At 40.4% G+C, this 25,534-nt stretch overlaps 1 protein-coding gene across 1 annotated transcript in view; it reads right to left on the reverse strand.

Moving 5' to 3' along the window:
* Nucleotides 1-8,608: 8,608 nt before the first annotated feature.
* Nucleotides 8,609-25,534, reverse strand: part of CPB1 (carboxypeptidase B1 (tissue)) — a 46,978-nt gene continuing 30,052 nt past the window's right edge. The window contains exons 7-11 of the mRNA XM_005863488.2: nucleotides 23,943-24,053; nucleotides 23,764-23,854; nucleotides 22,903-23,105; nucleotides 10,664-10,748; nucleotides 8,609-8,966 (exon numbers count right to left, since the gene is read on the reverse strand). Coding sequence (XP_005863550.1) covers nucleotides 8,779-8,966; nucleotides 10,664-10,748; nucleotides 22,903-23,105; nucleotides 23,764-23,854; nucleotides 23,943-24,053 — 678 coding nt within the window. The 3' untranslated portion in view covers nucleotides 8,609-8,778. The remainder of the gene's footprint in view (nucleotides 8,967-10,663; nucleotides 10,749-22,902; nucleotides 23,106-23,763; nucleotides 23,855-23,942; nucleotides 24,054-25,534) is intronic.

Genomic DNA, 25,534 nt, shown 5'->3' on the forward strand with positions numbered 1-25,534 from the left:
CTCAGCTCTTATCTGGAGAAGCAGCTGATTTCCTCTTAGGATTCTGGTGGGTGAAACCCTCCTCCCCCGTGTTTTCTAGTTGAGGACTGAGAGGTAGGGTGGGGACATAACAGTAAATGCCATGTGACTCATATTCCTTTTACAATAGGGAATACGCATTTTGCAGACAGAATGGGAGGCAAATTCCTTTTTTAGCAAATAACTTGCCCAAGGTAACAGAGCTTGTTATGTTCAAAGAGCTGGGATTTGAACCAATTCTTTGCTCTAAAATACTGCTCTACCAAATGTTTGAATGGAATGAGGGAAGGTATTATGTTAAATTTTCATTTGAAACCTGTGACAAATTTGTGTATCTGGCCACAGAACCTTGTGGGGTGGCCCTTAATAACAAAATATGTTTTTGAAGCTACATTGCAAATTGTTAAATTAAAAACATTTAAATTAAAAAATATTTTGAATATACTAAAATATTATAAGTAATCTGGAAAACATTGATGTGTCCACCATCTAGATTTTATGACGGCCATACTTTTGCCATATTTGCTCTGCACCTCTCTTTATAAGGAAGCGAAACAACATTACAGAAAGAGCTACAGCATCCACCTCCTCTCCTTCCCATTTCCTCCCTCTATTCTCAGAGGCAGCCCCCAACCTTAAAGCAGCTCGAGGACTCCTGGAGGGCAACATAATATGGTTGCTCAAATGTTTGTACATTGGCTGCTGTCTTCAGGATCTGGATGCTGCAGGTGCCTAGTAAATGCTTTTTGAAAGTAAAATTAATGAATAGGCCATTTTAAACAGTCTCTTGGGGTGGTTGGTTTCTTCCATATTGAACACAACTCAGTTAATTATAGATTTTTTGGGAGATGGCAACACCTCTACCCAGAATCATAGGTAATCTAACAGAGTGAGTGAAGTTATTAGAATTTCCTTTTAAAAACTACCTCTTCAGCCCTGGCTGGCATGCTCAGTGGTTAGAGCATTGTGCCATGCACCAAAGAGTCTTGGGCTCAATTCCTGGTCAAGGGTACATGTACCTGGGTTGTTGGTTTGATCCCAGGCCCCGGTCAGGGTGTATGAGGGAGGAACCAATAGATGTATCTCTTTCACATCAATTTCTCTCTCTCTCTCTCTCTCTTTCTCTCTCTCTCTCTTTCTGCCTCCCTCCCTCCCTCTCTCTAAAAAATCAATGGAAAAATATCCTTGGGTGATGATCAACAAAACAAAAAACTACCTCTTCACATTGACAAATGTATAGGTGGTCATATATGAAACTTCTCAGAGTCATGGTTGCATATTATTATTATTATTATTATTATTATTATTAGAGGCCTGTTGCACGAAAAGATTTGTGCAATAGACCTTCCCTTCCCCTGGCTGCCGGCACTGGTTTTCCTCCGGCACCGGTGACCCAGGCCTTCGTTCCGGCCTGAGCCGCCTTCAAGCCTTCGCTGCTCTGGGCGGAGCTGCCTTCAGTCTTCGCTCCGCCGCTTCATGCCTACGTATGCAAATTAACCGCCATATTTGTTGGTGGTTAATTTGCATATCACGCTGATTAGCCAATGGGAGGCATAGCGAAGGTACAGTCAATTACCATGTTTTTCTATTATTAGGTAGGATTAGCAGCAATAGCTTCATTTCTCTCCATCTGATAGATGTGCGATATAATGTAAGAATTTTTTATTCCTTCAAAGGTCCCCATTGCCCCCCTGCAGGTAAGAAGAAAGAGGGTTTTACAAATGGTTTCATGTTTTTGACATTGGACAAGCTCATCAACACTAGAACTCCCAAAGCAAATACTTGTTCCATTGTCTCTTAGAGTATGTTTGGCAGGGGTACAGAGAAAAATCAAGAGCTTGACAGATATAACCTCAGAGTAGCTCCTGAACACTTTACCTTGAGCAAGCTGCCTAGTCATTCTTAACTGTAAAATGGGGATGCAAATGCGACTTTTAAAAGTGGCTGTGGTTGATCTCTTACCAACCCCCCTCCCACTCTCCCCTGCCTTCCCTCTGAGGTTTGATGGTCTGTTCAATGTTTCTATGTCTCTGGATCTATTTTTGTTCATCAGTTTATGTTGTTCATTATATTCCACAAATGAGTGAGATCATGTGGTATTTATCCTTCTCTGACTGGCTTATTTTGCTTAGCCTAATGCTCTCCAGGTCCATCCATGCTGTTGCAAATGGTAAGAGTTCTTTCTTTTTTTACCGCAGCATAGTATTCCATTGTGTAGATGTACCACAGGTTTTTAATCCACTCATCTGCTGATGGGCACTTAGGCTGTTTCCGCATAACCAATGGACACAGACAGTAGGGGGATGAGGGCTTTTGCTGGGGGGAGGGAGCAGCCCTGGAGAGGTCAATGGGGGAAAAAAGGAGACATATATAATACTTTCAATAATAAAGAATTTAAATTAAAAAAAAGTGGCTGTGATGCCTAAATGAGAGGGCATATGTAAGGGATGTGGAGGATGGTAGGTACCAAAAGACATGCCATGACCTCTGGGTAGTGATGAAATTGTCAGATTCTGTTACAGACTTACAACTGGCCTCGGGCGCTGCAGTGCTGATGAGCACCAGCATATATCACATGCTAGACTAAAGTGCCTGCTGCAACCTTTGCGGGTGAAATATCTCTCTATGTTTGTTTCAATGGGGACTACTTCAAGATTTTTTTTTTATGTAGTAGCTTAGCTTTTTGGAGTTTCATTTTCTATTCTAAAAGTAGTAAATGCGAGGGGAGAAAAAATGGCGACCAGCAGGAAGGTAGGGAGGGAGAGAGTGTGAGAGTGCAAGGAAGTGATAGAGGAGTGTGTGGACGTGTGTGGTGTGTGTGTATGAGCTAGGGACAGCTAGATTCTGCAGGTCTTCTAAGGGGCTGCTAAACCGGGCAGTCTTAGGCGGCGGAGTCCAGCTCCCGGCGCGGACACTCCTAGGCGGCCAGCCCAGGCACAGCGACCACGCCATCTTGGGAAACAGAGCTGCTTGAGACTAGGATCCTGGCCTCAGCACCACCCAGTCTGATCTCAGACGCATACCAGGACCCTGCAGCCACTGGGGACAGAGACCTGCGACCACAGCTACAGACCTGCGGACACCAAAAGTTCGGAGATCCCCGCGGCAGATCCGTGAGTAACAGAGCCCACCCCCCCTTCCCGCAGGCTCGCGGGCAGCGCCATAGTAACTGATAGACCCGCCCCTTGCCGGGGCCTCAGCGCTGCAGGAACTTTGGCCTGGAAGTGCATGCAAATGCGACTTTTAAAAGTGGCTGTGGTTGATCTCTTACCAACCCCCCTCCCACTCTCCCCTGCCTTCCCTCTGAGGTTTGATGGTCTGTTCAATGTTTCTATGTCTCTGGATCTATTTTTGTTCATCAGTTTATGTTGTTCATTATATTCCACAAATGAGTGAGATCATGTGGTATTTATCCTTCTCTGACTGGCTTATTTTGCTTAGCCTAATGCTCTCCAGGTCCATCCATGCTGTTGCAAATGGTAAGAGTTCTTTCTTTTTTTACCGCAGCATAGTATTCCATTGTGTAGATGTACCACAGGTTTTTAATCCACTCATCTGCTGATGGGCACTTAGGCTGTTTCCGCATAACCAATGGACACAGACAGTAGGGGGATGAGGGCTTTTGCTGGGGGGAGGGAGCAGCCCTGGAGAGGTCAATGGGGGAAAAAAGGAGACATATATAATACTTTCAATAATAAAGAATTTAAATTAAAAAAAAGTGGCTGTGATGCCTAAATGAGAGGGCATATGTAAGGGATGTGGAGGATGGTAGGTACCAAAAGACATGCCATGACCTCTGGGTAGTGATGAAATTGTCAGATTCTGTTACAGACTTACAACTGGCCTCGGGCGCTGCAGTGCTGATGAGCACCAGCATATATCACATGCTAGACTAAAGTGCCTGCTGCAACCTTTGCGGGTGAAATATCTCTCTATGTTTGTTTCAATGGGGACTACTTCAAGATTTTTTTTTTATGTAGTATCTTAGCTTTTTGGAGTTTCATTTTCTATTCTAAAAGTAGTAAATGCCCATTGAAAATAATTTAACAAATTATTAAAAAGTTGGAAGAAGAAAATAGAAATCACCATTAATTCTAACATTCCGACTTTTTTTGGAAGCCTTTTTCTGTGTGACTAGTTTTAAAACTGTGTGGAAAAGGCTTCTATATATTTTTTTTAGGTCAAGTGGGAATGGCGCTTCTATTTTCTTTTGGGATCTAAATAAATGTTTAAAGGATCCTGATATTTCTCAGGATAAGACTCTGATTATAAATAAATCTTTGACTTATTCATATCTTGCATATTGACAAATCACATGGATATGTGATGCTTTAGAGACCTGCCACTTCTCCCCAATCTATTTTGCCTCTGAGGAATTGTACAATAGATGGATCTCAAGAATATACTGGAGCTTTTTCTCAGAATGGGTATGATTTCTTGGCAAACATAATCCAGTACAACTTTATGTTACTGCAGCAAGATTATCAAAGATCTTGGCAAATATATGGGGTAGGATAGCTGTTGGATATCATATCATTTCAGGATTGGCTATGTAAGACAATATGCTTCATAGGTTAAATTAATCTCTTTGAAAAGAGATGTAAAATTGAATGCTTCACATAGCAATAATTTCCTATCTTTCTGGATCTTTATACTCCTAGGATTTTTCAGTAGTATATGTCTAACCCCGGTTTAAAAACCACATTATTTTTTTAAACTATGCTTTTCTGCATATTCTAGACATTATTGCTATAAGAGAAATCTCCTAAAAAATAAAAGTCAAAATTGTTTTGTCATTATTAGAATCCTTCAAGTAATTATCTGTCTTCAAATAGAATCCAAAAAACTTCTGGAACACCTTTAGCTATTTCATAAAGGATATGGTGAAAGAAAGATTTGTTACCTGTAATTGTGGATGTTTGATTCTTAACATTGAAACAAAACTGCCCTGCAAAATGCTGGAGAGAAACTTGCCTTTGTTGCAGCAAAGGTAACATCTCTGGACAGAGACCTGTGTGATTCATGCAGAGTGGGACCTGGCCAGGGGAGAAGGACTACCTTCTTAAATGAGATGACCTGAGAGATCATCAAGACCCCAACTGGTGCCCAAATAACCTCACTAACTGAAATTCTCTCTGACCAATTCCTATAGGTTAGCTGGCAAAAGCAGATGAATACATGGAATGTGATTCCAGGAATGTAGAACTTCAATAACCCAGTCTTGCTATTTTGTAGCCAAACCATTAGAGAAAGGAAGATTCAGAGGCCATTCTTGTGCTGTTGGTTAATTGCTGCTTTGGGAGAGATGAGAGTGTAGAACTGAAGGAGAGGCTCACTGCTGGGCTCTCAGGCTGGAGTAAGTTAAAGAAGGGAGGAGGAGAGGTGCCCCACAGACAGGGGCTCCTGGGTGGGCAAGCCTGGGCTGGGACCCTCAGCAGTCGCAGGTCAGCTGTGCAGGCAGGCATGCAGCACCATTGCATTGGGAAGAATTACAGCAGACTCCTCTTTCTGTTTTCATTTTCATTTTTTTTTCCAGTTTAGCTCAGGCGAGTGACACTCTAAGCCATTAGCTGTTAATGTTGGCAAGAGATATGGCAAAAATGTCTCCAGTGCAGGAAATGTTGGATACATGGGATTTTAAATGAGAATATTTGTGTATTTGCTTTCCCAATCCTTATTCTTTTTAAAAATTTCTTGTAATTTTAGAAAAGCCCATTTATATTCATAATTTCTATTTTAAAACACTCAATTAGAGACTTTGGAGGGTTCTTTATAGTTTACTCACATGATTTCTGAACTTTGGGCTATGGCATCCCACAGAGGCAGGGTAAGGGAGCATCTTGGGGAACTATCTGTGATTCAATGACATACCTCCAGCAAGAACACTCCACTCAGGTAACTGCGGTTGAGTTAGCTTTCCAATTCACAACATGGATACGACTTAAATATAGAATGGGGAAAGATAATTTAGCTAATTACATCTGTTTTTAAATTACCATCAGTATTGTTTACTAATTTATGAGAATTTCTTTCTTTCTTTTTTTTTGCCCTTAAAAATGTCTCTCTCCCTCTCTCTCTTTCTTTAATCCTCACCAGAGATATGTTTGTGTGTGTGTGTGTGTGTGTGTGTGTGTGTGTGTTTTATTAAATTGACTAGAGGCCTGGTGTATGAAATTGTGCACAGGGGGCTGAGGGTCCCTCAGCTTGGACTGCACCCTCTCACAATCCGGGACCTCTGGCTCCTAACTGCTGTCCTCCCTGCCTGCCTGATCGCCCCTAACCACTCTGCCTGCCTGCCTGATTGCCCCTAACCACTCGCCTGCCCGCCTGCTTGCTCCTAACCACCTCTGCCTTGGCCCCACCACTGCGGCTTCATCCGGAATGACATCCGGAAGGTTGTTCAGCTGCCCGGTCTAATTAGCATATTATGCTTTTATTATTATAGACTAGAGGCCCAGTGCACAAAAATTTGTGCACTGGGGCGGGGGGGGGAGGGTTCCTCAGCCCGGCCTGCCCCCCTCACAGTCCGGGAGCCCTCAGGTGATGTCCTACTGATGGGGAGCGGGCCTAAGCCACAGTCTGGCCTCACCCTGCGGGAGGCAACTGGGCTGATCAGGGGAAAGCACCGTCCCCATCACCCCGCTGCTGCTGCCACTGCTGGCCGTGGCAGCTGCGAGGCCTGAGCCTCAGCCTCGCAGCTGCTGCGTCTCATGGCTGCCTGAGCCCCAGGCCTCACGGCTGCTGTGGCTTTGTCCAGATGGATGTCTGCCCTAATTAGCATATTGCCCTTTTATTAGTATAGATTCTTAGAGAGAGAGGAAGGGAGAGAAAGAGAGAGAAACATCAATGTGAGGGAAACATTGATTAGTTGCCTCCTGTATGCTCCTTGACCCAGGACTGAAACCTGCAACCTTTTGGTGCACGGGACAAGGTTCCAACCAACTGAACCACCCAGGGAAAGGATGTATTTTTTTACCTTCTTCTTATTTTTGTAAAAAATATATTTGTATTGATTTCAGAGCAGAAGGGAGAGGGAGAGAGAGATAGAAACATCAATGATGAGAGAGAATCATTGATTGGCTGCCTCCTGCATGCCCCCTACTGGGGATCGAGCCCACACCCTGAGCATACGCCTTGACCGGAATTGAACCATGATCTCCAGGTTCATAGGTTGATGCTCAACCACTGAGCAATGCTGGCCAGGATCTTTTTATCTTCTTATTTAAATAATGTATTACTAAATTATTTTGATGATTGTTTGAGAAATTGTAGCAACTTCTCTGCTACCATCTAGTGGACAATGAATGCAATTAATCTTTCTTCAGCTTGACAACTTCTAAAACTGTGACTTCAAAAGATTCTTTTTGTTTTGTTTTCTGACATATACTATCATTTTTTAAAATTAATTTTTCTATTGAGGTAACATTGGTAAATAACATTATATAAGTTTCAGGTGTACAACATTGTCAATATCTGTATACTCTGTTGTGTGCTCTTGGTGGTGAGCACAAAATAGAATTCTTTTTTTTTGAAAAGTACACTGTCATAGATATTTCAACATATGCTGGATGTGGAATCCTGTTTTCCTTGAATCCACATAGAAAACAATGAACTAATATTTTGTTCTATGGTTTTAAAATAAGAGATGTTCCCAAACTATTAATAAATACACATTATTTTAAAATTTGCACTTTGCACAATATACTCCACCATTAGCATGTCCAGTTCTAATTCTGGAAAACTTCAAGTCCTAGAGTGATTTTTTGTGCAGCCAGGGTTCCCAGTACCTCTTGTTTTACTTCCAGTCTGCATTCTACAACTTAGCCTGGTGGGTGTTTTAAAAACTGATCACGTCATTTACAACTTAATGCCTTTCATTGCTTTCCATTGTTCCTAGACCAATGTTCCAAATCCTTAAGATGACCTGCCTAATATGGTCCCTACTCCTTCCTCAGCCCATACACAGGCCTTTCTTTCCTCAACTCTCTTAAGTTTCACCCTCTCTGGCTTCTTCTCTCAGGTTCTGAATAGTCACAGGGCCTGGAAGGGGTGTTCTTTTCATCAGCTAATTGTGACTTAATTCTTCAGGTTTTAGTACTTCCTGAGAGAGCCTTCTCCCCACATCAGGTAGGTAGACCTTTTAAGTTTTTTTAATGCAGCTTGTCCACCACTTACTTGCTTAATGTAAATTAATGGATTATTCCATAACAAGTTAAATAACTATTTCATGTCTGTCTTTCCACATGGTCTATACAACCATTGAGGGGAGAAATGTTATCTTTCTTTTTCATTGCTCTGTTCTCAATTGCTTAGCAAAGGGCTTGGCACATAGCACACAGCTCATAAAATAACTTGAATGAGTTGAGTGAGATGAAAACTAAATCAAGATAGGGTCTTTTCACCTATACTATTGTTTATGACCCTTGAAAGCCCCCTTCATAACCTGCTCATCTCTGTGCTCTGCCAGTTTTGGCCAACACCCCGAGGGCTTTAACTCCCATGTGCAGTGGACCCACTTCATTACTGTGCACAGATTACTTAGTCATTTGTTCACTTCATTTTCCCCCAAAGAAGTAGGCAATCTGTCAACTTTTCCAATGATAGTGATTCACTTTTATTATTACTTTTTCCAACTAATTTAATAGACCCAAAAGCTTAAAAGAAGAATTGGGATCTGGAAATATCCAAGCAAGCAGAAATGAGAATTCAGGATAGAAAAGAAACAGTGAGCATTTTGGACTAAGGCTCTCAGATGCTCGACTAGTATGGATGCTCCAGGACGTAGTTGGCAATGTGCTTGATCGCCAGCATTGTCTCTTCGCAGGTTGGCCGAATCTTGGATTCAGGAAGGGCAAAGCCGTATCTGCCTTTATCCCGCAGTTCAAAGGTGAAGGAATATTTGATTCCTTGGTCATAAGCCCAGTCGTCAGAGCCTCCAGCAGCAGGATCTGAAATGTGCAAACAGCAGAAAACAACTCTTTACATCTAGGAAGGAAATTTTTAAACATGCCAGCTTTCTTTTATAATTAAAAATGTTTCACTGTGCAAAATAATATAGGCTGCTTGCCTAGTAAATTGGATCATAAAAATATAAAGGCTATTTTAAAAAATTAGACCATTGTTGCCACTAAGCTTCCTTTGTGGGAATGATGTGTTTACTACCCTAGGAAGTATGTAATTGTAATGTATAAACTACTCAGTGTGCTTGTATGCTGTGGTAAACTATGCCATATAGTATGGAATTTGTTTACAAAATATATATAATTTCTTGGAAAAGAATATGTATCTTCCAGGAAAATAAGAAAAGCTGCATGGTGACTGGTAAGAGGAGAGGACTCTCAGCCCTGGGGCCACTGTGCTGAGGGATAGAACTGGAGCAGCCAGAGGGCAGAGCTATGCCTTCATTTTTGTTTCCTCAGGGCCTGGCCTATGTCCTGGCATGGATTAAGCAGTCATCCAGTCATTCATTCAATAACAGTTATGGTGTCACTGCCACATGGATTATGAATTCATTTATTGATTCACTTGTTCTTTCGTTAGTTCATTCATTCATTCATTCATTCATTCACTTATTTATTTAATTCAGTCAACAATGTACAGCCCCCACTGAGCAGCAAGCCATGGGCTCAACTCTGGTGATATCAGGACAAAGAAAAGCCATGGCCTCTTCCCTCCCAGACCTTAGAGTAGAATCACAAACCTCACTGGACTAGGCTGAATAAAATATACAAGAAGTTCTCAGTATATGAATAGGTGGGTTATTTCTGCTAGAACCCCTTAAGATAATAGTATATGTTGTCGGACTCAGAGCAGTTTTAAAAAGGACAAGAATACAGAGAACTGTATTCTACATAAAGCTTTTTTTCTTTTTAAAAATTTTTAAAGCCTTAGGATTGGAGCATCTCCCACTGCACGGGGGGCCCCTTGATGATAGGATCTAGTCTTTTTCCTTGTATTTCCAGTCCTTTCAGACCTGGGGCAAAAGAAATTAGCAAAGGCAGAGAAAAATATTGGTAGATTTTGAAAACAGAGCCTGAAGAATGTGCCTTCCTAGTGACTCCAGGGCTCTGGGGTCCAGCCCCCACCTCATTCTCCTGCTGCACGCATGTCTCTTGTCACTCGTTTGCACACCCAAGTGCCTGGCTTGAGCCTGAAGTAGGCCTCCCTCCTATGCTTTCCTCCAGCAACTGTTCTGTACCATCACCTGGGCAGTCACCCTTGACACGAGGCTGGGCTGGTTACTCCTTGGGGTGCTCTCCTTGTGCTCCCTCTGGTCAGCTCTTAGCTCACCCCTGTCCACAGTTCTTTCTTCCCTGCTGTGGGTACTTTGAAGACTGACTGCTCCCTTCCTTCCCTTTCTTCTCTCTTTCCTACTCTCCACCCTTCCTTTCTTCTCCAGCACCCAGTAAGGTCTGGCACATGGTAGATGCTCAATAGGTGTTTATAGAGAGTGAATGTTTACGTGTGTTGAAAGCGATATACTTTTTTCTCTTTTTCTGAACAGAAACTGATGACATATTTTATAAAAAATTCACCCTGAGGCAAAACCACATGGTTTAAATGATCAGAAAGAAAAGGCTCTGGGAGCCATTATCGCTTTCTTAGGCACAGGCTCTCCCTGCACAGTTCGGAAGCTGATACTCACAGATCGTGGTGGCTCCTGGGCCATAAGTGTACTTGGTGCCGTGCAGCGTGGCCAGCTCCTTCACAGTGGCTTTAGCCAGGGCATTCTGCAAAAGAACCAGGAGCGAGGGAGTAAGAAACCAGCGTACACACTGACAGACCAAAACAAACACCCACACATTGTTTTGAGAACAGTCACAGTTCCATTAACATTTTATACTCCTTTAGCACCCATTCCAGTTTTCCAGCAAACTTGGTCATGAGACCCCAATGACTGCCTTGACAGGATGTCTTTCCCCAATGCCCCAAAAAGTCACTCAGTTTCCCTCTGTCCTACAGAGTGGTCATACTCTGTCAACACCATTTGCTGGCCTTTAAGTCCTCTGTGACTTTTTCTGTCTTTAACTCAGTGTCCCCAGGGTCTAGTCCAGGGTTTGTCACTTAGAGGTTGTTCAGTAACTATTTGTTGGAACTCTGAGGATGGTCAGCACTCTTCTTACCCAATTATTTGGAATTAGGTCCTTTATTTATTTTAAATCACTGATACAATAAAGCATGAGTTCTAGGAATAACTTCTGTTTTAGGAAAATCTTTTGCTTAATTTTTTTTTCTGGAATTCTTATTTAGGCTTGTTTAAGAAATTTTTTAAAACCTTACTTTAGGCTAGACAAATGAGGCTTATAGAGATCTGTAACTGTCCCAGATATTACATTTATTGACATTATAAAATGTCATTGTGAAGTAAAAATTAGGTCCTGCCGAAACCGGTTTGGCTCAGTGGATAGAGCGTCGGCCTGCGGACTGAAGGGTCCCGGGTTCGATTCCGGTCAAGGGCATGTACCTGGGTTGCGGGCACATCCCCAGTGGGGGATGTGCAGGAGGCAGCTGATCGATGTTTCTCTCTCATCGATGTTTCTAACTCTCTATCTCTCTCCCTTCCTCTCTGTAAAAAATCAATAAAATATATTTAAAAAAAAAATTAGGTCCTGTCTAAGGATTAGTTTGACAAATTTATCTTATCTTTGGAGCTTGAAAGAGAAAGGAGGCAATAAGGTTTTTATGGCTATTACACACAAACAAACAAAAGTCAAATGCACAGAAAATAACTCCAAACCAAAAACACAAACCACCTGGCAACATAGCAGGTTATAAAGCCAAGATAAAGTCATGACAGGACTGTGGGAGGTGGGGCAGGAGCATCAGAAACTACTCATGTGAATGACTGAGGGTCAATGCTGCGTTCAGTGCCAGCACAGAGATGCTTAGGCATTGGCAGTTCCAAGGATGTGGGGCAGTTCTGGCTTGGAAGAGTTTTAGATTGAGAAATTAGAGAACATTTATTCTATTTCAAAATGCAGAACATTTGAATTCCAGAATAAAAAATTAGGAAATATTAACTTAAGTGTATTTTTTTTTTTTAGAAATAGCATCACCCTCTCAAAAGACCTATTGCCCTCCTGCCCCTGCACTCAGTTCCCCAGGGAAAAGGGCTCTGTTCCCAGCTCCTCCCTGCACTATAGAGGCCCTAGCATCCACTAATTCACTGCCTATTTAAATGAATCACTTGGAAAACAAGGCCTGCCTAGGCTGTCTGGAGAATACAGGTTTGAAAATCTGACTGTTTACTATAAGAGAATAAGCCACAATTCACTCTGGTTGTGAAACTGGCTATTATTTCACACGTTGGCATCATTATCATGACTTGTACAAATGCTTGGAAAACTGTGAGGTTGGTGATGAAATCAGAACAATTCTATTTACAAAGTAGCAACTTCCCTTAGTTCTTTTTCTATTAAAACCAGTTTAATAGAGTCTGATGTAAAACTGCTGAGGGCACGTCCTGTAAGACTTTAAGGATTCCAGCTCCCAAAGAGTTAATGCTTCATTAACCAAGTGGTACATTAGAAAATTTAAAAAGAAGTATAAAATTTAAATCATGATTTTCTGGTCTGGTTGACTGAATTGATGCAATCAGCTTTTTGGAATTAACATATTATTCTCAGACTTTTGGACACTAAGTTGAAAATTTCCTTTTTTCCTAAACTGCTAAACTGATATATGCTTTCTCTTACTGCCTGGCCTTGTTACTGATGTGATCTGTCTAGTTCCTGTTCAATCTTATTCTGACCCATACTGGAGTCAGGTCTTCTTACCACCTATTGCCCAATAGAATCGGAATAGTCTACAGACATTGCATCACGCTCCGGATAGATTTCAAACCATCTTTTAGAGATGTGAAACATGGCGAGGTACTCATTCTTTTGGTAGGTAAACAATACGTTTTTTACTGTTCTACAATTTCTCTAACTTGCCATTACCCAAAGACATCTCTAGGTATTTTTTTTTGTAAGGCAGAATCTCTGATTCTAAAAACCTTTTATTTCTTCCCTAGTTACCTTTTTCAGGCTTTTCATCTGTTCTATTTTTCTTTCCATAAGCCTTGAATTACTACTTTTATTTAGTAGGAATATGACTCTAAAAAGTTCCGGTGATCTAAGGTACAACAACATGACTATAGTTAGCGATACTGTATTGAACATTTGAAGGTTGCTATGAGAGGAAAGCTTTAATGTTCTGTCCATAACAATAACTGCAACATCGTTCTGTGAGGTAAAGGATGTGTTGACTAATGTGGTAAATGTTTCACAATATGTACATGTATCAAATCATCATATTGTACACCTTACACTTACACAGTGTTATATGTCAGTTATGTCTCAATAAAGCTGGGAAAAACCCCCCAGATATGACTCTTCAGGGTTAGTTCCAAATGTGAAAAGCTATGAAGACTAGAGAAGATTTAAGACAAGAAGATCATTGTCATCATCTACTGAACTCTTGTGTGTTGGTTGACCTTCAAGTCTCTCAATATATTTATTGGTATAACAATATTTGAATTATCCAACAAAACCTAAGGGGCCTACTCGTGATCTGTTACTTCTTTTGACTTAATTAACTTATCAATTTATCCATAACTATTGTTAGAGTCACACAAAGGTTCAGTTTGCCTTTTCTGAAACAGTTGCTGTGCCTTTGATACTGAAGCACTATCTAAGATTGATGTTATCTTAAAACTGCAGTTCTTTTGCTCTGTCACTCTGCACATTGCAGGAATATTTAGTTTGGGCCTCAGCATTGGCTCACCGAGTCTGCATTGCTCTCTCATCTGGACATCTACCCCATCATCACATCTGTCAGTGGCTCTCACTTTCCTCCTTTCTGGGTTTAAGAGTTTGGGCTAGTCCCTCCCTTTTCTCTCAGGTTGCATCACTGACTGTGCCTCCCCCTGTCCCTCACTAGCTAGGTTCCCTGAATTCATCCCTGCGCACCCTTCCCTGCCGCTCCTTACCTCCTTGACCTTGGGTATCCTTCTTCCTTTGTTGGACTCTCCTTCCCCTCCTTATTCACATGGTTCACATGCTATTGTTCTTCAAGTTTCAATTTTAGTGTCACTTTCAAAGTTGCCAAAACTCTCTTAGGAAGCACTGAGCCCTCCTCTCTTGTGAGGGCTCATCCTCTATTAGAGTTCCTATCACTCTGTGGATGAAAGGGGCCACATGCTAACCTGACGAGCTCCGGGAAGGCCTGCATGACAATCTTGCAAACTCAAAGATCTAAAGTAACTACAAAGGATGGTCTGAAATTAAACTTTATCTAAAAGCAGTTATGGTGGATAGTCACATCTTAGGCTGGTATCTTCACTGACAAAGTCAACCTTTACCTTAACTAAGCCTATCTGTCTTTTTGCATCTATGATAACATATCCTTGAAATGTCTGGGTAACTTGTAATTTCCCTTTTTCCGGACCCCTTGGGGCACAACATAATGTGCCTGGGCACCAGGATAGATACACAAATTCATTCATTGTTATTGTTATCATGTTAATTGTTGACTGTTAACTATCCTGCACCCACCTAAGTATGTGTCTATCATTTTGCTTTTCATCCAATCCCAGAGTTTTCTCTGCTTTGCTTTCTCCCGCCTCTCTAGTCTATCACCAATGGATTTCATGTAACCCACCTAGGTTCCCCTCCTTTGATTGCAATGTATAAAAATAGATGAAAAACCGCCATTCTGTGGACCATTAGCCAAATCCATTGAGATACTGCTTCCCGGCAATTGTCGACAGTTTGGCTCAAATAAACTCACAGAAATTCTTTACAGGTTTGAATGTTTTTACATTAACAACTCTGCTGTAGTAACTTCTTTTTGGCATTTAATCTCCTTGTGAGGAGGGATTCTTGGCTTTTCATTTTGTATCTTCAGTAGGTTGCATAGCACCTACCACATGGTTGGTTGATTGAGTCTAATTCTGGGACTTTGGGGCATTACAGATGGGCCTGATTTGGAAGGGGGTTAGAGTGCTGAGCTCCGAAAAAAGGCTGAACTGTGACTTCTTAGTGTCAAAGCTAAATATAAACCAGCCTCCTGAGTGGAGATTGGGATGCTTGTGGGGAGGGTGTCAGGCAGTACCAGGTACTGATGGCATTGACCTCTGCTATGGACTTTATTTATTTTTATTAATTTTTAAAAATGAAATCTGTGGACCCTAGCCCCTCAATACCAAGAGACAAAAAAGTTGGAACTGCCATTAGTCAACCAAAATATCATCTTTTAAATTCCAATGATCATAACAAAAATCTTTGGAATCAGTGTGGGTCTTTTCTTTTAAAGAGTTCAAATACTTTCACAAATGTTAGTCATTTATCTTCCTAACATTATCTGTCCACATTTCATCGACATGGAATTTTCTAGCAGAATAGAATGCCATGGGGGGCAGTGTGCTTGGTGGGGATGTTTCAACTAAGCTAGTGACTGACCCCTTCCAGGAGTGGGAGTGTGGCGGGGGGGTTCCCTGCATTTGCTAAAATGTTAGAGTGGTAACTCCTTTTCCTGTCTGGCTCTGTATAAAGGGATGAGGAAAGCTAATGAAAGACCCACAGAAGCAATAGCTCATCAGAGTGTGATCTACATCTTGAAAAACTCCAGTTAATGACACTTTCTATACAATGTGTTCTTTGAGGGACATGTTACATCTTTGCTCAATAGGTTCAAAATGAGAACTAACATTTACATAAACCTTAGACTCTACAAAGAACTCTTGCTAAGAGGTAGGTATTTTTATCCCCATTTTTCAGATAAAAGAACTGAAACTCAGAGAGGATAAAAGAACTTGCCCGAGGGCATGCATTCCTGGTAAGTGGCTGACTTGAGCTAGGTTCTTGCTTCAAATCTGTGCTCTTTTTCACTTCTCCTTGTGGCTTTCGAATACTTTAAAAGAAGTGTTGCTGGAGCTGGTTTTACCAATTGTAAAGAACAGAAGAAAGCTAAATATAAACCAGCCTCAGAGAGAACTTTGCTTTCAGTCAAGGCCAAACATGGCCAGCCTTTATTAATCCTTATATGAGTTTCCTACCACATCTTATGCATGTTCTCTTTTGTCACTTGTTTTCTTAGAAAGAGGCCTTGGCCATACAGCAAAAGACAGTGACAGTCCTGAGTGTCACATCTAACTCAAAGCCCAAGAGACAAAAGACCAATTAGTATAATGGTTCCCCAGGCTCTGAGCTCCAGGGTGAGATGAATAGAGTGAGGGTGTTTCTTCCCACTGACCTGTGTCCCCAGGTGACATGTGATCAGGGACCCCCTGACTTAGGACTGTGCTTGTGGTCCTCATTGCAGCCTCCATGCACGCAGTCAGTGTCATGAAGGGAAGCTGCCTTCTAATCTTCCTCTGGTCCTTTGTTCTGGTACTAGAAAACAGAGGCCCCCAAACTGACAAGGGCTTTAAACCAATTCAAAGGACATTTTCTTCAGAACCTTGTTTCTCACTTGAATTTAACCATCCCTCTGGGGGAAGACATGCGATAATAGAAGCATCAAAATGATCTTTAACGGCAGTTTCCTTCCTTCTATCCTGTGATAATGGGGAACTCACACCAAGGGACCAATGAGGAATTTAACTTTTGTAATTTTGGTGCAAAAGGAGAAGCCAGTGCTGAGGAGAAGGCCTTTGGGATTTTAAAAAACAAATGTGTTTCTGGGAAAAACGAAGAGGGTAAACAAGCATAGGCTCTGGTTGCAAAGCCCTGAGATTCAAAAAAGGCAAGGAGTTAGGGATAGCTTGGCTTAGGAGAGAGGACCTGTCTATCTCAGCAGAGCCCACGGGGAGTGTGGGAATGTTTTCACTGATGTAAACCAAATTTTTTCTTTGGCTGATCTACAGACATATCTTTAAGCTCTTTAAAATTCAAGGAAAATGTGAAGCATGAGTCAGCTGAAGTTTCAAAGTCCAGAAATTTTTTTTTGTGTGTGTGCGGAAGTGGTGCTTCTTTTAAATAAATATTAAGAAACAAATGCTACAGAATGAGGATGTACATGGCCTCCTGCACTTCAGATTTGCAGAACACTGTAAACTACGCATGAGAAGGGTGGGAGATGCTGTGAAAGCCAGGAACCTTTGGCTAGAAATGTGACTCCATTCTTATCTCTGTTTAAAGCAGGGTTTCTCAACCTCAGCACTCTGGACACCTGGGCTGGAAAACTCTTTGCTGTGGGGTTGTCCTGTGCATTGTGGGATGTTTACCAGCACCCCGGCCTCTACCCACTCTATGCCAAGCACTCCCACAGTTATGACAACCCAAAATGTCCCCCCCTCCCCAATATTACCAAATGTCCCTTCAGGACAGGGAAGGGGGCAAAACTAGTTTACAAGGAAAGTCAAATAAAGGACATGATTATGGCAAAGAGTATATTTTATAGAAAAAATTTAAAAAGGAAGATAACTGGTTTTAAAGGTGCTCTGAATCCTTATTTTCCTGTTGACAATGGTATGTGTCTCTTAACTACCACTGCTAGGTCAGTCCTGCTAAAATATCACGTTACTAGCAGGATTGCCAGATTTAGCAAAAAATATGGGATACCTGGATTTTGGGGTATCCAAAATATAAAATTCAGGTAAACAAGTAATTTTCAGTATAAGTCTGTCACATGCATATTTGGAACATACTTAAATACTAAAAATCATCTGTTGTTTTTCTGAAACTCAGGTGTCACGGAGTCCTGTACTTGACCAGGCAATCCTATGTCTCAGGTGCCAACTCCAGGGCCTGGCTCCCACACAGCAGTTATCTGACATTTAAGAGCCTCTGCAGCCTGTTTGCCTCCTACCCACTCTTCTCTGGCAGGAACACACAGCACAGGAGAGCCTCCTCTCCCCCATCACCCCCACTGCCCATTGCACTGTGGTGCATTCGCTGGCTCTTCTCTCTGCCTCAAGTGCTCCTTTCCTCTGCCACCCCAATTCTGCCCTTCCTTCAAGGCTCAGAACAAATTGTGTTTCTTTTCTGTAACCTGCATTGAATAACTTCATCACATATTGCTATTTCCCCGCCCTGAATGCCTACTATTGTGCCTGGTTGGAAACTGCCATTCTGTCCTCCTCACCATGTCAGTAAGATCTTACACTCTCTATCGCAGGAGCCATGCTCTATGCTGAGCACTCAATAGGGGCTCAATAAAATTTCTGGTCATTGTCTGATAAGCCATGTACTGACTGGGAATTTTAATAAGCCAAGCAGTCACTGAAAATGTATAGAGGTAAGTTAGCAACTAGTTTTTCTAATCAAAGAAATTCTGCAGTTGTTATTTGAAAATTTTTTGTCTTTTAAGTGAGATTGCAAATTCTGTGAAAATTCCTGAAGCAGATGTTTTGTGCCTCAAGTCCTGTCTGCCTTAGCTGCTGGTAGCCTGCCTAACAGTGGGGCTATGGCCTCATTGCTCTTGTTACTAGGCAGAGACATGGTGACAACTGTGATTGGGTACTCTCATGACCCTGCAGCTGTCCACCTCCTAATCACAATATTTATTTCCTTAGATTTTTATGTTTATCTCTAATCAGAGCCTTGTGCTGTGCTCACATGCTTGGATGGAACACTGGATTTCTATCTTGGTGGCTCATTAACTGAAACTTTAATTAAGAAGTAGTGAGGTGCCACAAGACTGGAAGGTATTAGACTTTAGAAAAATATTTCTATCTTTTTGTTTAAGTTTAATAATTTTTCAGTAAGACTGTAGTTTTTCTCCAGTTTAATCATAAAGACTGGGCTCTGAGAAGTGAGGCATCTCAGCTGACCAGTGTAAATCCTTAGCAAAGTTAGGGGCAGAGGCATGAAAGACTATTTAATGAATAATAGCTATAGGGGGTACCAACCTAGAACATGGCCACACCAATGTGTGTGTGTGTGTTTGGAAATTAGGGCAGCCTAAGAAGTTCTTTAGGATCTAATAGTTCCAGGCCCTAAGCTGCCTCTACTACTGCTGTTGACTTTGCCAAGCCTTTATTGTCTCAGCTGGAAAACAAGAAGATCAGAGATATTCCAAGATTTCCAGCTGTAGAATTCTGTGTTTCTAATGCAGAAATGTGGTGTGAGATGCCTGCCCCTTCGTGTACTTTTGTGGAGTGCACATCAGCTTTCCATTTGCTCAAGATACTTAGTTGACCTCTTATGATGCTGGGTTCCTACTTTTGAACTTAGAAGTGGTGTAATAATAATTACTATTATTAATAGTGCCATGTAGGCCTCTTTGGGAGGAAGGTGTATGAAAGATTGGGAGCTTCTCCATACTCAATAAATGCAAAGATATGAATAAGTTTGGGAGCCTTTTCAATTATGTCTGCTAGTTTTTTATTTCCTGTGACAATAAAGAGGTCATACAATTCACTATTTCATTATCCATTAGAATTTTGAAAATGTAAGTATATTCTTTATCTGGGCCTTAAACCTTCCTTTGAAGATAGTGATAGCTTTATAGCGAGGAAGTCAACACCAAGGAACCAGACAGTTTATTAAACCATTGGAAACTTACAGTGCACTTCCTATGAAAGTGATTTGCAAACTGGGAAGCAATGCATGTAAGATACTTTTATGATTCCTCACACTTTTTTTACTGATCTGTTGAAGATATATTTTTGTAGCCTTTCTTGTCATCCATGCTGTTACTTATGTTCTTCTACCTCATTGGTCTTTTGCATTCCTATCTCTGCCTTTTTTTCACTCTGAAAGTTGTCTCATGATATGGGCAACTGTCAGGCAATCTGCATCTAAGATCTTTCAGAAATGAAGCCACATAAATTTTCATCATGACTCAGACATCAAAGGATTGCTACTTATAATATGTCCTAGATTTGGGCTAAGAATGTTAATATAAGTAGAGAATAATTTCCTTCAGCCTCGAGTCTTATTCTCTTTGAATATTTTTTCCCAACAAGTATAATCTTATAAACTTTATAAGTATATAGAGAAATTAGAATTACACACACTCACGCCAAATTTTGTGTAAGACAAAATCTGCTTTGCATTACTTTAAGAAAATTCTGACTTATCTATAATGTGGTATGCCCATAATTTATCTTATTAATTTTTCCTACGTTTTATTTCCTACTGTGGTCACATTTTCCTAACTGAGAATTAATTTGGAGGCACTAGAGTTGGATGGAACATTCATCTTTCTAGATCAAGACTTACTTTTTCCTTGATATCCATATTACAAATAAAAACCACAGAAAAGCTAATGTTATTCTTTTTGAGAGACTCAAATTGTCTTTCGGGTACAAATATATTTATAATAACTCTATAGTTATGAGCTGTCCTAGCAAAATGTGCCTAGGAAATAAGTAAGTTGAATTTACACAAAATAAGAAAAAAGTTGAAAGTATCTTTATTTATTCAAAAGACTTAAAGTTGCTTTGGAATGCCAACCAAAATCCAGATCCCAAAAGAATCAGATAATCAAATAACATCCACCTCGGATTTCACTAGTGGCATTTAAAAATTTCTTTTAAGATATGAGGCAAAAGTTTAATTATAGAAAACAATTTTAAGAAAATAAAGTAACTTTTAAATGAATGAGTGTGATATAAGTACAATTATATTTTGCATTTTAGTTACCTATCTGATTATGCTCTGAAAAATATAAGAAGTCACATGTACTGTTCCTTGAATTTATTAGTTTTGTGAATGTAAAAATAAACATCCAATGTAAGATTATTTTATGGTTTGTGCTTTTTTTGAGAATAGACTGTGAATATTTTAGTTTGTTATAATTCTGTTTATTACACTCCTTTGCTAATTAGAATTTAAAAAAAATTTTGGAGGGCAGGATTTCTAATATCTTTTTGTACATTACCTCTGTTTCCTTGATTTTAAATGAAGGAGTGATTGTTAGAGAGGAGCATTAGTGGCTCACTTTCTAGGGATCGGCTTCACACTGCTGGGGGCATGCATGAACTGGCCCACCAAACCCACTAACTCGAGCCTTGAGTCTGTTTCTGGGTGAAACTACCATAGGAAGGAGCAAAAATTATTCAGGAGATTCTATAAGTAGAACTTTTTTTTTTTTAAAAAAGGATAATCTGTAGCAGTGGTTCTCAACCTTCTGGCCCTTTAAATACAGTTCCTCATGTTGTGACCCAACCATAAAATTATTTTCGTTGCTACTTCATAACTGTAATGTTGCTACCGTTATGAATCGTAATGTAAATATCTGACATGCAGGATGGTCTTAGGCGACCCCTGTGAAAGGGTTGTTCGACCGCCAAAGGGGTCGCGACCCACAGGTTGAGAACCGCTGCTAGACTTTTAGAGTAGGCCAGATAGTGTGTTATTACTATATGGAGTGACAAAGTTTTCATCTAAAAGGGTTTACATTTATTCTCAAAATAAGAAAAAGCATTGAAACTTTGTGAAGCAGTTCAATTCAAAAGAATACTTTGTCTTAGTCTTTTAGAATTTATGTTTAAAACTAGTTGCTATTAAGCAAACTGGATATCCTGGTTATTGTTACACTTAATATGGTTTATAATTTTAGTTTTACTATTTTACTTACCAACTTATCAATGCTTAGTTATTATGGCTTTGTCTTTTTTATTTTGATGTGGTACAATTTAAACATATTCACATTAATTGAGCAAACAATACATGCCACCACCTCTCCATTGGTGACCAGAAATCTAGGACTGAAGTGAAGAGCTAACCACACCCATCTCTGGGACAGAGGGCCTTGAGCACCCACTGGGAACACTGAGTATAATTGGAACAGTGAAATATTTAATGGTTCCAACTAATGATGTTTTCTTTGTTTTTTGGCAACAGATAGGGAAAATGGGAAGCTTTTTGAGAAATAGCATTTTTTTAAAAAGAACAACCTTGTCAGCTATTAGCTATCATTTTTTTTTCCTAAGAGTCTGAGTTATTTTTCTGTTTTGCTCTTCACAAAACATTTACAGCATTACATGTTTTATTTGGTCTTTGAAAGACTGAATCTGAAAGTACAAAGCAATATTTTTCACTTGTTAAAGTTACCGGGTCTTCAAATTTATGTATGTAAGTAAGCCAAATATCTATGTCATTGTCTAAGTAAAATACTTTTTTGGGGGGGGGGGGCATAACTTAAATGCTTTATTTTTTAATTTTTTTTCAAATGCTTTAAATCTTTTCTTTTAGATCACTGATCCCAGCTTCTGGCAGCCAGATGTTTCACAAATTTAAAAAAATATATTGTTTGAAGAATTCAAACCTCCTTATTTAAAAATAATATGTATTGATGTGTGATATTTGTTAATTATGTAATTTAGCTTTTCATGTAGTTATATCTTGATTCTCCAACAAGATTGCTAGTTTTTTTTGAGTCAGGGATATTAATTATTTCCTATATCAAATAAGGACCCATTCACATCATTTTTTCATTGACTGATTTACTTTTGTGTCTCACCTCATCAAACAGTGAAATAAGCAATTTTAGGATCTCATCACAATCCAATGTCAACCAAATGTACCACATTCCTAATGACATCTGCCACACTCAGCCTATGTGAAATCCAGCTCAAAGCAACTTGACAAAATTGACTTTCTGATTAAGATTATACATGACATGAGGGAACTTTGTGGATTATCCCAGATGCCTCTGAAATCGTCATGTGAGTGAATACTGTGGTGAAGCAGGAGGAGGTGGAACTATTGTCATTTTGAAGATGAGTGAATAAACCACATGTTGGGACCATTCCCTGAATCAAAACCATATTTCTTTTAGCTAATTTATTTAGCCACTTCTAGATTCTCTGTAAATTTGTTGTAAGTCTTTTGCTTCTATTACCAAAAATTATTAATGGAACTTCTAGAAATTGTTCTTATAATTTTTTCCAATAATAGAATTAAAAAAATTTAACAGTGAAATACCATATCTACTGTCAAGACTACTTACCAACTCAACATTGTCCTCTGTGAGTTTGTAATCATAGGAGTAAGGGTAAAGCATCATCTGGGAGTATGAGTGGATTGTCAGATATGCTTTGATGGAAGACAGGTTGTTGCGGATGAAATTAGCCAGGGCCTTGGTCTCTTTTTCAGACTCTGCAGCAGGCCCACAGTAAGTTTCATCACAGGGGTTTCGAGATGCTCCAAGTTCTAGAAAACATATATTGTTAATGGTAAAGATCATCTACGAAAGTTCTCACAGGGCATATTTCAAACTTTCAAATCAGAGAGTTAAAGATAAGTGGTTTCCATAGGAGTACAAATAATCATCATCATGTATGTACACATTATAAACTATGTACACATTTAGTCACAAGATTAGGGTAGTGTGTTTTTAAGCTGACAGCATGTGAAACCAGCAATGTTTCCCTGTGTAGTATTATACAGTGAGATCAATATAGTGTATGAAAATTAAAAAGTATGGAGCAAACTAATATCTATGAGAAATTTTCATATTATTGCAATCATTTACTGAGAATTAAATCACGAAATTATAATTCTATCACAATTTTGTTTAAATAGCTATTTAATGATGGTCTCCTCTCGATTATACATTCCATAAGTAGTAGGATTATGTCGGGTTTGTTGAGTCTTATGTTCCAGCATCTAGCACAGCTGAGAACACAATAGAGCACATAACACATTTTTATGGACTGAATAAACTCTATTGTCTATGCTTTCAGAAATTAGAACTCTAAACTATAAATTTTTATATTTTTTCTTGTTTTAGATACTATTATGTTTCCTATCTTATTTTTCCTCCTATGCTTCTCAACAGATACATGCAAATGGTCAGCCAGATACTTACTGCACCAACCAGCATCAAAATTTCTGTTGGGGTCTGTACCAATGCATGTAGTTCCATCATGGGTGGAGCGAGTCTTTCTCCACATTCGGTTCTAAAAGTGGATTATATGGTTAGAACAAGTATAATAGAAAGTGGTTGGTTTTAATTTAATCAGTGTCTCTAAAAACTAGTTCATATACCTTGGTCCAGGTGTAGACATAGCCATCAATATTGACCACAGGCAAGACATAGAAGTCTAACTTTTCGAGAAATTCTGTCATGTGGATCTCACGTCCATAGGTGCGAACAGCCTGTGATGAATTACAAAGCAGAATTTCATGAAAAAATGGAATGCATGATGCTGCTAAAATTTACATAGACTAGGTGATATTGACTTTGGTTAGATATTAATGTTCAAAAATCAATTAGCAAAATACTGCTGATAGTTTTGTTTAAAACACTTGTTTCTAATTTTTCTCTGTTTCCAGGATACTCTATTTCATCCCTATGTATTCCACATAATTATTATTTTTATTTTAATTTTTTACTTTAAAGTTTAACAAAGATTTAACAAAACTAAAGACTTTTAAATAACATACATACTCACTTCCTTTGCAATAATAACTGTGATAACTTTTTTCAAAGCTAGTAAGATATGAGGGTAAGACCCATTCTAGTAAGCAAGGAATGTCTATGGGTGGCTATGCCTGTTTCTCACAATATCATCTAGAAATTTATTTAATTTCTATGAAATCTCCTATAGATGGTCTATCCAGTGTCTATTATAGAAAAAGAATGAGAACTTCTTCCATTATAAATTGAGTTCGCACTAATGGACTTTGGGGAGCATCTCACTGAGGCTCCAATCTGTACAATGATGGAAGTCTTCTTTGTATGATTGTTTCTTAAGAAGGGACCTCTGTTAAGGGACTGGACTAGTTCTCCATGCTAAGAACACTTATCTGTGAATAAGGACCTCATGCCCATTTATTATGTTCTCTTAGTCACAGTCCCTCAGGCCCAGAATTATTTTAAACTTAAATTTAACTCTCTCCTAAGTTTGCTTGAATAGACTTTGTGGCATTTGAGGCTTTTATGTATTAACTAGAGGCCCGGTGCACAAAAATTTGTGCACTCGTGGGGGAGAGGAGGTCCCTCAGCCCAGCCTGTGCCCTCTCGCAGTCTGGGACCCCTCGGGAGATAACAACCTGCTGGCTTAGGCCTGCTCCTGGGTGGCAGAGGGCACACCCAATCCCTAGGTGCAGCCCCTGGTCGGGCTCAGAGCAGGGCTGATTGGGTAGTTGGGGCGCCGCCCCCTGTCATGCACAGAGCAGGGCGTATCGGGAGGTTGCAATGCCACCCTCAGTCACGCTCAGGGTGGGGCCGATTGGGGGGTTGGAGCACCGCCCCCTGTCACACTCAAGGCAGGGTCGATGGGGAGGTTGCGGCGCCACCCCCTGTCACGAACTAGCAGGGCCAATCAGAGGGTTGGGGCGCTGCCCCCTGTCACTCACAGAACAGGGCCCATCAGGGGTGTTGGGGCTCCGTACCCTGTCACGCAAAGAGCAGGGTTGATCAGGGGGTTGGGGAGCTCCCCCCTGTCATGCACAGAGCAGGGCCCATCAGGGGGTTGGGGAGCTCCCCCCTGTCATGCACAGAGCAGGGCCCATCAGGGGGTTGGGGAGCTCCCCCCTGTCATGCACAGAGCAGGGCCCATCAGGGGGTTGGGGAGCTCCCCCCTGTCATGCACAGAGCAGGGCCCATCAGGGGGTTGGGGAGCTCCCCCCTGTCA

Source organism: Myotis brandtii, unplaced genomic scaffold, assembly GCF_000412655.1.
Source record: "Myotis brandtii unplaced genomic scaffold, ASM41265v1 scaffold179, whole genome shotgun sequence".
In the NCBI taxonomy this organism is placed as follows: domain Eukaryota; kingdom Metazoa; phylum Chordata; class Mammalia; order Chiroptera; family Vespertilionidae; genus Myotis; species Myotis brandtii.